Genomic DNA, 13,223 nt, shown 5'->3' on the forward strand with positions numbered 1-13,223 from the left:
CCCTTCATTAATCTTCTTATTTAATATTAACAAATGTATTTCAGGAATCACACCACAAATCTGACCAGAAAAATTTTTACAATATATAGTAGCTGTTAAGCTAACTAATTACAGTAGAAGCAAGTTTTCCAAAACTCTAATTTTCATCTGAAATTTCAAATGTTACCATTAGCAACAAATACTATTATTTGTTTTCCTTGGAATAACAAAATAGTTTTTCATTGTCAAGAAAATACCCAATAGCTGAATGTAGTGGAGCACACCTGTAATACCAGCAACTCAGGAGGCTAAGGCAAGAGGATCAAAAGTTCAAAGCCAGCCTCAGCAACTTAGCGAGGCCCTAAGCAACTTATTGAGACCCTGTCTCTAAACAAAATATAAAAAGAGCGGGGGATGTGTTTAGGGATATAAAGCCCCTCTGGGTTCAGTCACTGGTACAAAATAAATAAATAAATAAAAATAACCATATTTGAGGAATCACACCATTTTTTTGTCCTTTCAAGTAGCAATAATGTTCAGTGAGAGGACAGCGAGTTGAGCAACTCAAATATCATACAAGGGACTTCCTTCAAGTCAATCACCACACAGCTTATGTGTGTAGTAATAAATATATATGCACTCAGGGGTCGTGGTTGTGGCTCAGTGGTAGAGCACTTGCCTAGAATGTGTGAGGCACTGGGTTCGATTCCCCACCACCACATAAAGATAAACAAATAAAATAAAAGTATTGTGTCCATCTACAATTTAAAAAATCTTTAAAAAAATATGCACTCAAAGGTTAAGATATAATTGGGTTCATAATTTTTACTGCTTTGTCATAAGTATTTTGAAATGAAACTAGCTTTTTTTCTACTCTCTACATATATGTGGTGATAAAAAATACAATGACATATTAAGTGTGAGCAATTTTACCCAACATTGCCTTTATACCATTAGTGCGTAGCTCAACACAGTAAAAATTAATTTTAAAATAAAGGTCAAGTAACACCTCTTATAGAAAGTTTTAATTTCAAAGAATCCCTGCGGGTGTTGGGACCCCCAGCTCTTTGAAAACTGCTATTTTAAAGAACCTAATGGAAAAGATGTAGTTTCCCTACTTCACTAGATACTTGCTTACAAGCTACCTCCCCTATTGGACCATTAATGGCAAATGAACAACTCAAGTGTCTATATCTGGGTAAGTCTCAGAGATGCAATCTTTATTGAGGGGATGCCATTCAACCTAGGGTGCATTAAAGACTAAAGCCAAGAGTAAGCGTTAGGTCAACTTGAGGAGACCCCTTGCCTTTCCTTCTTGAGACACTCAGAACTTTAGTAATACTTAATCAATATACAGTATTAAGTGGTTATTTTTTAAATTATTTATTTGATAGAAACCACATAAGATTTATAACAAGTGAATGGAGGGACAAGGAAGTGCCTCTAAACAGGGGGAAGGGGGCTCAAATTGGTGATGCAGTCTAGAGGTACTCAGAAATTCACAAACTACTGTGAAGGCGCATGAATTGATACGAATTATTACCTATAATTTAATTAGGTTTTTTGACTCAGTGAGAAGAGAGGAAAAGATTTATGAAACCTATCCTTTGGGAAAAACAGGGAGCCTGATCCCAGAGAACTTTCCAGTTATGATCTCTGACATTTAGACCAAGGTCGTTTGTGGGATTAACAACTTTTGTTAGCTACTCAGTTTGTTCTGACCACCTCCTGTCCTTACCCAATAGTGATTAACTGTGCATCATTACAATAAAGAGGAGAGTCAATAGATACTGCATAAAAATGAATAAAAACAGAGAGAATTCTCTTAAAGTTAGAATAGTAATCAAAGAAGAATCCAAAACAAAAATTCATTAACAGTAGTTCCAGCCGAGCATGGTGGTGCGTGCCTATGAGCCCAGCTACTTGAGGCAGAAGGATTAAAAGTCTGAAGCCAGCCAGGGCAACTTAGTGAGACAGTGTCTCAAAATAAAAATAAAAGTATGAAAGGGCTTGGATTGTCGCTCAGTGGTTGTTCACTTAGAAGCCGTGGGTTTGCTCTCACACTACATCCTGCAAAAAACACCCAAACAAAACAAAACAAAAACCAGCAGTTCTTTTGGGTAAGAAAAAACTGGGAATGGGACATTGAGAGACCTTCAATTTTTATTTTGTCTGTATTGTTTGAACTGTTTTCAGACAGACATATTGCTTTTATGATATAAAACAATATAAATGACATGTGTCTAAAAAGGAAAAGGAACTAAGAGATCCATTTTATCTCATGGAAGGAAAAAGGATGTTGAGAAACTGCTTCCATTCTGAGCTCTGTCTTGTGAGGGAGAAAACTATTCCCCAAGGACAAGAAAGGGTGAAGGCAGTGTTCCAGAGCAGCTGCACCAAGAAGCCTGGCCAGAGGAGGGAAGACTCAAGACAGACCCAGCCTTGGAGGTCACCACAGCGCTGGTTGACAGAGCCTGTCAGCAGCTAGCCAGAGCTCAGGCTGGCTGCAAGTAGGCACCTGACTTCCTCATCCTACAGGGGGCGAAATTCCCTTAACCTCACAGAACTGGGGCAAGAGAAAATGAGATCCTGCAATTGGCGTACTCACACTGCAAGGCAGGATTATTCTTTGGGAATCAGATTTCTCCCATAAAATGTGGTGAACTCCAGAGCATACTGTATTCTTGAATACATGAAACCATACCTACAACTTGGAAAGACCCCTTCAACCACCATATTTAAAACATGAATGATTTTATGACTCATCATCTAAGTCCAAAAACAGATACTCTCCAAAATGGATCTCTTCTCACCGTTTCTGAAAGGACTTCCCAGCAATATTGTCTCTATAGGAATCAAACAGGACGTGGTATTGATCCCGGCTCCATTCCAGAACCACCTGGAATAAAAAAGAAAAAGGACAATGCTTCCTTTGCATCAAAAACTAAAATCACATGATCTTTATTTAATCACACTAAGAATTGTTAAAGGAAAAAAACCAGCAATTGAAATTCATTTATCTACTTAGTGCCTAACCCAGTACCAGACATAGTAGCAGATCCAGGTGAGTAAGTCACCACAGTTCCTGCACCTGGGCTGCCTAAAAGACTTAGGGTTTCACTGTGTTTGGGATGGGGTAGGGGAATCAAATAGGTTTAAATGGATGGGACATTTGAACTGGGACTTGAACAAATTCCCCAGGTGGTAAGAAAGGGACAGACAATACCAGCCAGCTGAAGAGCAAGTTCAAGGAGGAGAAAGAGCAAGCGAAGGTTGAGGGAAACTGTGGGGTGGCTCTGTCTAGAGCACGGGTAGTCACCTGGAGAGAAATGGGGCTGGGAGGAAGCTGGGCCCTGACTGTGATGTGCCTGCTGTGCCTTGGGAAGCTGGGGCACCAAAGACATTTAACTCGGTCACAGGATCCATCTGAAGTGTGGGAAAAAGTCTTCTCACCGCATGTTAAAAGACAGGCTGAAAGAGCAGGGCCTGAGAAGACCTAGAGAATGACGACCTTTTTTTAACCTATGAGAAACCAGCTGACAGCCTTGTTGGGTACTTCAGGAGATGTAAAGCTACAGATGAAAGCTCCCTCATGCCTGTACCCCAGACCTATAATCTACCTGCTCATGTGCCCATTGACCACAGAGAAAGTGCCCCTCCTCCCAGACATCCTCTCTTTGTCCATTTGCTCTGGGCCTCATCAACTCCCATGTTCTCAGGACCCTGTTCCTCTCAATAGGATTCTGTCTGCTGACACTTAACCATTTTCAGCACCCCTGGAAAACCTTTCCTTCACTCCACACCCCTTTCAGCTACCCCAAGTTCTCTGTTCCTTTCAAAGACATCTCTACTCTTCTATCCCCTCAGCCCACTCCAAAAACACTTCTGCTTTCACCATTCAAGTTTTTACCAATGCCCCCATGTTGTCAAATCTAGTGACATCTGCTGAGTTTCTAGTGTACTCAATTCTTAGTGACTGACCAATTCCTTTTTTTTTTTTTTGAAACACTTTCTTGGTTTTCCTTTTTTCACTCTGGGGGCTCCTTTCCCAGGTCAGTTTCTCTCTCTAGTCTTTAAAAATATTGTGTCCTTTCATTCTGTGCCTCTTCCTGGAAGGCTCTCCTTTCTGCTAAGGCTTCTTCCAGCTTCTAGACCTCCCTCCCTAGGATATGACCCTGTTACATGGAGTGGGGCTATGGAAGAAGTCTCTGGATTTCACTCAAGCCAGAAGAGAGGAAAGAGGGAAAGACATGCCCACCTTTGAGGAGCACCTACCACATGTTTTCCTTGGCCAGAAGCTAGTCACCTGCCCACAGCTGGATACAGAGGAGCCATGTGCCCTGCTACACTTCACTCACCTCTTTGTATGGTCTTTAGATTCTTCAAGACCTGACCTTTGCCTGCCTTTCCAGCCTGGCATCACTGGGATGCTTCATAAGTACCATGAATTAATAATTCTCTCATTTGATAAACATAAAAACATTTACTGAGTCTGAAGTGCCTCAGTATAGGGTTTGCAAGGAGGAATAAGCTAAATTTCCTGATTTTAAGGAACTATAGTTAACTGCTTCTCCCAGCTTCATTAATGTATGATTGGCAAAAAAAACAAAAACCCAAAAAACTATATTTATGGTGTATAACATGGTATTTTGTTATATTTTGTTTAATTATGGTGAAATAATTAAATCAAACTAATTAATAAATCTACCATCTCACATACTTACCTTTTTTTTTTCTTTTAGGAAAAAAAGATCTACTTTCCCAGCAATTTTTAAGTAAATATTACTATTAACTACAGTCACCATGCTGTAAAATAGATCTTCAGAACTTATTCTTACTGAAGCTTTGTGTCCTCTGGCTAACATCTCACTGTTTTCCTACAGTCACTTTTTAGTGGAGAAGTTTACTGCTGGCTATAGCCACATTGGAGAAGTGTGGGCCTCCTAGGAAAACCAAGAAAGACTACCTAGAAGAAGCAACAATTACAGAGTCTTAAAGTATAAAGGAGAGTCTGCCACAGTTACTGGGGTCGGAGGTATGCTGGAGGGATTTGCTACCAGACTGGATGAAGGAATGAAGAAGAGAATTAATGGTGAATGCCACGTTTCCAGAATTTCTAGTCCAAGTCAATAAATGTACAGTGGAGTCATTTAAGCACAGGGGAGGAACAGGAGTAGTGAAGATGAGAGCTAACAAGACTTGAGGGCCTCATTTCTGTTACAGCAAACTTGAGGTTACATATGCAAACCACTGGTCTCTCCAGCAGGATTGCAAATTCCTAGAAGAGAGGGAATGAGTGCTACCTTTGGTATCATGTGTAATAGCAAACCCATAGCTATAAATGCTATCTACTTTGCTTATATGTGTACCTATTTTCAATAAGACAATTACATCAATTTCTATCAATGTAATAAGTACAAACAGAAGTGATTTCCCATCAGTATCTCTATGTACTTTGCAAAAGGACCACCGGTCTATCATTTTTCTAAAACAAACCACAAAAATCTAAACTTAATGAAAGTGTTCTTGGCTGGTGCATTGCCTGGAAGATAAGTAGAAGGTATCAGAGAGGGCCGCTTCATAAAGGGCCAAGAATGCTGATCTGCTTTATGTTACCATATTGTTCTTCCTCCTCGGATAAATTAATCTCACCATCTATAAAATGCTTTGGAGTATTAGAAAAACAATTCCGCATTCCTCAGGCCAATCTAAATGCTGCCTTCACAGAACTCTGAGTAACCTCTATTGTGGACTTGGTGGTCAGTCATCCACTACCTTATAACATTTCTTGCCCTATTTAGATTTCTCATTGTTGCTTATCTTTTCTCCCATGTTAGCATCTTCTTAGATAAGTTAAGTTATAAGCTGTTTGAGGGTACAAAAGTACTTACAATTCTAGTTGTCATCCAAATGTACTCAAAAAATTGACCATCTATCAGCTTCTTAATAAATGTTCCCGGGTTTAATCTGGAGGCATGTAAGAGCAGACTGGATTTGGGAGTTGTTATGGTTTGTATGTAGTGTCCCCAAAAGCTCATATGTGAGACAATGCAAGGTTTGGAGGAAAAATGATGGGGTTACAGCCTTAACCCAACCAGTGAATTAATCCCTGATAGGATTACTTGCCTGATAGGCAAGTGGGGTGTGGCTAGAGGAAATGGTTCAATGAGGGCATGGCTATGAGGTATATATTTTGTATCTGGAGAATGAAGAGTCTCTCTCTCTCTCTCTCTCTCTCTCTCTCTCTCTCTCTCTTTCTCTGCTTCCTAATCACCATGTGAGCTGTTTCCCTCTGCCACACTCTTCCACCCTGATGTTCTGCCTCACCTCAAGCCCTGAGGAATGGAGTCAGCCTTCTATGGACTAAGACCTCTGAATCTGTGAGCTCTCAAATAAAGTTTTCCTCCTCTAAAATTGTTATGGTTGGGTCTTTTAGTCACAGCAGAGAAAAATCTGACTAAAATAGGAGTACAGACATCCCCAGTTCTCCTACTTGGTAGCTGGGTAGCCTCAGGCAGGCCACAAGTGTTCAGGTCTCAATTTTCTTAACTACAAACTGGGTACAGTATCTGTTTCATTAGATTTCTGTGGTGCTACAGGACAGAGATTCTCAGAAAAACTGAAGAATAAAGGGCATTAGAAATATGTGGGGAACACTAGAAGTCTTAGATAAACAAAACATATCTTCCAGAACCATCATTATAAAGGCAAGGCATTTAAAACATTATACTGATAGGAATGCAAACATAAAACTTGTATGGAGAGCCAGTGTGATGGCACACACCTATAATCCCAGGCTGAAGCAGGATGATCACAAGTTTGAAGCCAACAGGGACAACCTGGCCAGACCCTGTCTTGAAATAAAAAACTAAAGAAGGCTGAGGATGTAGCTCTGTGGTTAAGCACTTGCCTAGCATGCACTGGGTTCAATTCCCAGCACCCAAGACCACACAAACTATATGCAATTAAAAAAAAAAAAAAAAAAAGAGAAAAAAGAAATTGTATAATCCCAGTGGCTCCAGAGGCTGAGGCAGGAGGATCGCAAGTTCAAAGCCAGCCTCAGCAACTTAGCAAGCCCTAAGCAATTTAGCAATACCCTGTTTCAAAAAGAAAAAAATAAATAAATAAATAAGTGCTGGGGATGTGGGTTCAATTAATTTCTGGTACAAAAAAAAAAAAAAAGGAAATTGATGAGACTTTTTTTTCTTTTTTATAGATATAATGTTGGCCCTCAAAAATCTCTCCTACTTGCCACCTAGAGCTCTTCCCCCAGATACCTCCTCTCTAAATTATTTTCCTGAGTACTTACTTTTTTCTGCTACTAAGGTGATTCTTGATAAAACTGGAGACTCAATGAACTACTTATGAAAATATGTTCAGAAGTACCACATAAATAAGGTATTATTGATAAAGAATTGCAAATATCATCTAAAGCTAGTTTGTTCTACCCGTTAAAAATATTTCTCATTTTCAAGCTTCCATTGGAATCATCATGGCATTCAGCATCAGTGGTTGGTCAGTTTTACTAAATGGCAGCCAAAGTCAGTCTTAATTTCCTGACAACAGAAAAAGGGCACATGCACACCTGTACCCAATTTATCAAGCCAGGTGCTCCGTGCCACTGAATTCCTACACCAATTGCCTGCTGTGAGGAAGGTAGTAAGCTCGCTTTCCGGTGGTGACACTCCCAAGTGTGTAGCTACCAAATGGCAAGGCTGAACTCTGTGTTGCCCTCTCACGCCCACACTGCTCCTCTGACACTTATTCACAGAGCTAGCTTTGTCAAATGCACATGTATGAATGCAGCCATTCAACCAAATCTGCAGCTGAAGTGTTTATCTGACACACCAGTTACTCAGTGACCCAGAACTGCCGCTCTAGCGTGTTTATAAATGTCACATGAATTTATGTTTTCCCTCAGCACACACACTTGCTGAAACTCCCAGATAAAAACTTTTTAAAATTGTAAAACTAGGACATGCTTTTTTTTTTTTTTTAAGATTTTTCTGATCAGAATGAAATGCATGCCATGGTAGATTAATGGTGAATGATACACAAGCCTTGCAATTCTTGGTATTAAAGAATTTCTGGTTTAAAAAAAGGGGGGGGGTAAAATTATTAGGAGGAGAATTGGGCTGAAGGTGTAGCTCAGTGGTAGAGAGCATGCTTCACATGTGTGAGGCCTTGGGTTTGATCCTCAATACCACAAAGAAGGGAGGGGGCTGGTATACAATGCAAAGATCACAAGATTTACATCAGAAGATATGAATTTAAACCCCATACTTATCAGTAATATAAACCTGGAGAACTTCTCTAGTCTTACTTTCTCCTTTTGTAAAATATTAATATCATTTGCTTTACCAGACTATTGCCATAAGTAAAATACTTAATATAGTCAAACTGTTCACCCCTTAAAAGCAGCATTTACAATGCTACAGTATAATTAAAAATATTATTATTTAAATATTTGTCTAAGCTTTTATATGATGTAAACATGTATATGGTCATCATTATGTGGTACCTAATAGGTCCAATTTTTACTCATGAATTAAAAAAACAAAATCTCTCTCTGCTCCTGAAAGCAACTCAAAGCCAAGAACTTGATTTTTTACTTTTATTCCAGGAAACTTAGTGCCTGGCACAAAATCAACGACCACTCTCAGAATAAATGAACAAAAGCCTACTGGTTTGATAAGGCAAACATTTTGGAACAGCTCACCACTCTAAAGTTTCTCTCTAGAACTTCCTTCTTTCAGATCCATTTCAAAATAGTTATGATAAAAGATAGAATCACAGAGTTAACAGCAGGCCTAGACCTATACAAGCATATAAAATTGTCTCCTAGTAAAAGCACATTTTCTCAAATTTTTAGTACATCAGAAATGTAGCATGCTGCCCTATGAAATTCAAGAAGTAAGGTCTCTCCAATTATAAGCAGCAAGAATGCTAAGTAACTCTGATGGTATTTCCTATGTTGATGATCAAAAGTTTAGTGTTCCTAGATCACAATATAATCTTCCCAATTTCTGAAAACAAAATTTGTTTTATATTAAGAGGCACTAAAAGAAAGTCTTGGATTTGGATCAGTTCCTTTAGTTTATGTGAAGAGGAGAAATCGCCCCAATGGTAGGGTTTTTTGCAGTAGTTTATTGGTCGTGTTTTTGTTTTTTCTTGGTACTGGGGACTGAACCAGGGAACTTTACTACTAAACCACATTCCTAGCCCCTTTTATTTTTTATTTTTAGACAGGGTCTTGCTAAGTTGCCCAGGATGACCTTGAACTTGGAATGCTTCTGCTTTAGACTCCCAAGAGCTATTGAGATTCCAGGTGTGCCCCACCACACTCAGGTCACCTCAGTTTTAATAACCATTCAACTCCTAACATGAAATGGGTCAGTTTTTAATTTTTAATTTGTGTTCTACTGCACTTAACTACTTTGTTTTGGGAAAATCTACTTCTTTAATCAAATATGACTAGAAAGAAACAGCTGTGTGAGGTACTGAGTCCCGATTTCCACTTCATGCTCTTTACAAAAACTTTTAACAAATATGTGTTGTCTAATGCCACAAAGAATTCAAAAAAGGTAGACGTGGTCTAGGGTCTAGAAGAGTGCTTTTGAGATGAATTAGTGTTTGAATAAGTAGCATGAAGTGGAAATCAGGACTCAGGTCCTCACACAACTAATGCCCCTATTGCAAATTAATCATTTATTTGTGTAAAATGATGAAGGGACATTTATTGTTTAGTTTTCAAGAGCAAAGAAAAACCAAGGTATCTTAAAGATTCTAAGATTTGGGATAGGGGTATGGCTCAGGGATTGAACACTTGCTTAGCTTCTAGGCCTTGGGTTCAATCCCCAGCACTGCAAAAATAAATAAATTATGTATCTCCTAAGCATTAAGCATTATCTACTATCCTCTTCCATCTTTGACATTAATCAGCAAGTCAAATATGCTATCACAATAATTTTCTAAAAGTTTTTTTTTCTAAAAAAGAAAAAGTTAATGAAATAAAATTTTATACAATTTCTGTTTGTGATATTTATTGTATTTAGCTTCATTAACAAAAGAATTTCATTGCATACTATTACCTAAATAAAACATTTAAAAAATATACCATGAAAGGCATATTAAAAAATATACCTTTTATGAATATGAAATGCTGGAAAGTCATAAATTAGGTGGAAAGAATGCTGTATTTTTTAACATAATAGCTGCAAGGTCATTATTAACAATATGGACACCAAAGGACCTAAGAAATGTTCATGTTCTTTTGCTCTGATTAATTCTATTAACAGAAACACATGATAAGAAAATCATCATAGTTTCACTCAGAAACTCTGTAAGTAGGATAAAATCACCATCACTATTTATAAAAATGAAAATGATTTAAAATTAAATTAGGAAACTGAGTACATAAATTATGGCACCTTTACATAAGCATTATAAAACTACTAAAAGTTATGTTTTAAATAACAGTTAAATAATTAAGAGCTTAAATCAGTCAACTCATAAACATGATGTGTCACTATTTTTGAGTCTGACGACAGGGTAACAATCATAACAGCTTCTTCCTTTGTGAAGAATTGTGGACTAATTAAGGGATAAAGTGATAAAATATTACCTAAAAAAATAACAACCAAAATATCAGTCTGGAGGCATAGATGTCAGTGTAATGGTGCAACAGTCAGCTCTACTCTTTCTTTCTCCACAGAAACATAGAAAAGCAAGCAGAATTTGACAGAACAACAAAAAATATTATACAGTTCTATTAAAGTGTCCAGAGCAGACAAACCCAGAGACAGAACATGTAGAAGGGGGTACAGGAGCTCCAGGGAGGGATGGAAAGAAGTTATTTCTTAATGGTTACAGTTTCTGTTTCAGGTAATGAAAAAGTTTTGGAAACAGGTGGTGATGGTTGTACAACATTGTAAGTGTAATTAATGCCACTGAGTTACACACTTAAAACCAGTTAAAATGTCAAATTTTATGATATATGTATTTTACCACAATAATTTAAAGAAATATAAATAAATCATTATAATACTTTCTTCTCAAAAGAATAAAGGAAGACTATTAATACCTCTGTACCCACAGGGTTAAAATGGGTCAATGAAATGGACCAGTTCATTGAAAGTTACAATCCACCAAAACTCACATAAGGAGAAACAGATAATTTAAATAGGCCTATGTTTATTAAAGAATTTGTGTCAATAATTAATAACCATCTAAAGAGTGCGGGGGACGGGCTGGGGATGTGGCTCGGGATGTGGCTCAAGCAGTAGCGTGCTCGCCTGGCATGTGTGCGGCCCGGGTTCGATCCTCGGACCAAATACAAAGATGTTTTGTCTGCCGAAAATAAGAAATAAATTAAAAAAAAAAAAAAAAAAAAAAAAACTCTCTCTCTCTCTCTCTCTTAAAAAAAAAAAAAAAAAGAGTGCGGGGGACACCACCACGTCCACATGGTTTCAATGGTGAATTCTACCAAACACATAAGGGAAAAAATGATACCAATTCTCTACAATCTGTTCCAGAAAACTAAAGCAAAGGGAAGACTTCCTAGCCCATGCTATAAGGCCAGCATCACCCTACTTCCAAAACAATGCCAGGATATTACCAAAGAGCAAAATTATACACCAATATCTCATGACCACAGATGTGGAAATCCTCAAAAAAAATATTATCAAATAAAATCCAGCAGTATATATAAAGAATTATATACCATGAACAAGTGGGATTTATGCAAGTCTGGTACAACATCCAAAAATCAATTAACATTATCTTCCACATCTATAGGTTATTAAAGATGAAAAATTGTATGATCAGACCAATAAATGTACAAAAAAGCTTTTGACAATCTAACATACATTTATGATTAAAACAAACCCTCAGCAACTGGAATAGAAGAAAATTTCTTCAAATAAAAAAGGATATCCACAAAAAAATTATAACTAATATCATAATGATGAGAAATGACATACTTTCTCCCTAAGACTGGAAATAAGACAAGCAAGGAATTTAATCATGACTATTTAACATCATACAGGGAAGTCCCAGGTAATTCAGTAAGACAAGACAAAGCAATAAAAGGTAAACGGAATTGAGAAGAAAAAAATAAAACTGCCTTTGTTTATAGATGAAGTGATTGTCTATTGAGAAAATCCCAATGAATAACTAAGTTTCCTGAGGCTAATAAGCAATTATAGTAAGGTTTCAAAATAAAAAATTAACATACAAAAGTCAACTGCTTTCCTATATACCAGCATGAATAGCTGAAATTTGAAATTTAAAAATACTATAACATCTAGGTTAGCACCTTTCCTGAGGTAAATGAAAAGATAAGCCACAGACCAAGAGATAATATTTGTAAAAAACACATATCTGAGAAACAACTGGTGTCCAAAATATACAAGGAACTCTGAAAATTCAACAATAAGAAAACAATCCAATTAAAAAAATGAGAAAAAATATCTGAAGACACTTCACCAAAGACAACATACAGATGGCAAATAAGCATATGAAATGATATTCGACATCATATGTCATTAAACCGAGATCCTCCTCACACCTAACAGAAAAGCCAAAATCTATAACACTGGCATCTGGTGAAAATGTGGAACAACAGGAACTCCCATTCGTTGTTGATGCAAATACAAATGGTGTATAGTTACTTCAGAAGAGTTTGGCAGTATTTACAATGCTAAACCTAGGCCTACCATAGGATTCAGGGTTATTCAGCAGGTATTTACCCAATCCTGAAAAATTATGTCCACACAAAAATCTGCCCACAAATGTTTATAGCAGCTTTATTCGTAATTGCCAAAAATTGGAAGCAATCGAGATGTCCATCAATAAGTGAATGGCTAAGCAAACTGGTACATACACACAATGGATCATTATCCAGGGACAAAAAGAAATGAATTATCAAGTCATGAAAAAACATGTAGGAAACCAAAAGAAATATTGCTAGGTAAAAGAAGTCCATTTGGATAGATTGCATACTATATGATTCTGACTAAATGACATTCTGGAAAAGGAACAACTGTACACACAGTAACAAGATTGCTGGGGGAAGGGGGGGAGGAGGGAATCATGCACAGGTAGAGCATAGGGCAGGGCCACAGAAGGGCAGAGAAACTATTCTGCATGACACTGTAATGGCAGATATAGGACTTATCTATGTTTTTGTCAAAACCTGTAGAACCATACAACCCAAAGAATGAATCTTAAAATAATTGAGCTAA

The 13,223-nt window shown here is 37.5% G+C and overlaps 1 protein-coding gene across 5 annotated transcripts in view; it reads right to left on the bottom strand.

Moving 5' to 3' along the window:
- The window catches only part of Gnptab (N-acetylglucosamine-1-phosphate transferase subunits alpha and beta), a 75,587-nt gene that overhangs the window by 50,230 nt on the left and 12,134 nt on the right, over positions 1 to 13,223 (bottom strand). For all 5 annotated transcript variants that reach the window (XM_076855020.1, XM_076855019.1, XM_076855023.1 and 2 more), the window contains exon 2: positions 2,793 to 2,878. In XM_076855020.1, coding sequence (XP_076711135.1) covers positions 2,793 to 2,878 — 86 coding nt within the window. The remainder of the gene's footprint in view (positions 1 to 2,792; positions 2,879 to 13,223) is intronic.

Source organism: Callospermophilus lateralis, chromosome 4 (genome assembly GCF_048772815.1).
Source record: "Callospermophilus lateralis isolate mCalLat2 chromosome 4, mCalLat2.hap1, whole genome shotgun sequence".
NCBI lineage: Eukaryota > Metazoa > Chordata > Mammalia > Rodentia > Sciuridae > Callospermophilus > Callospermophilus lateralis.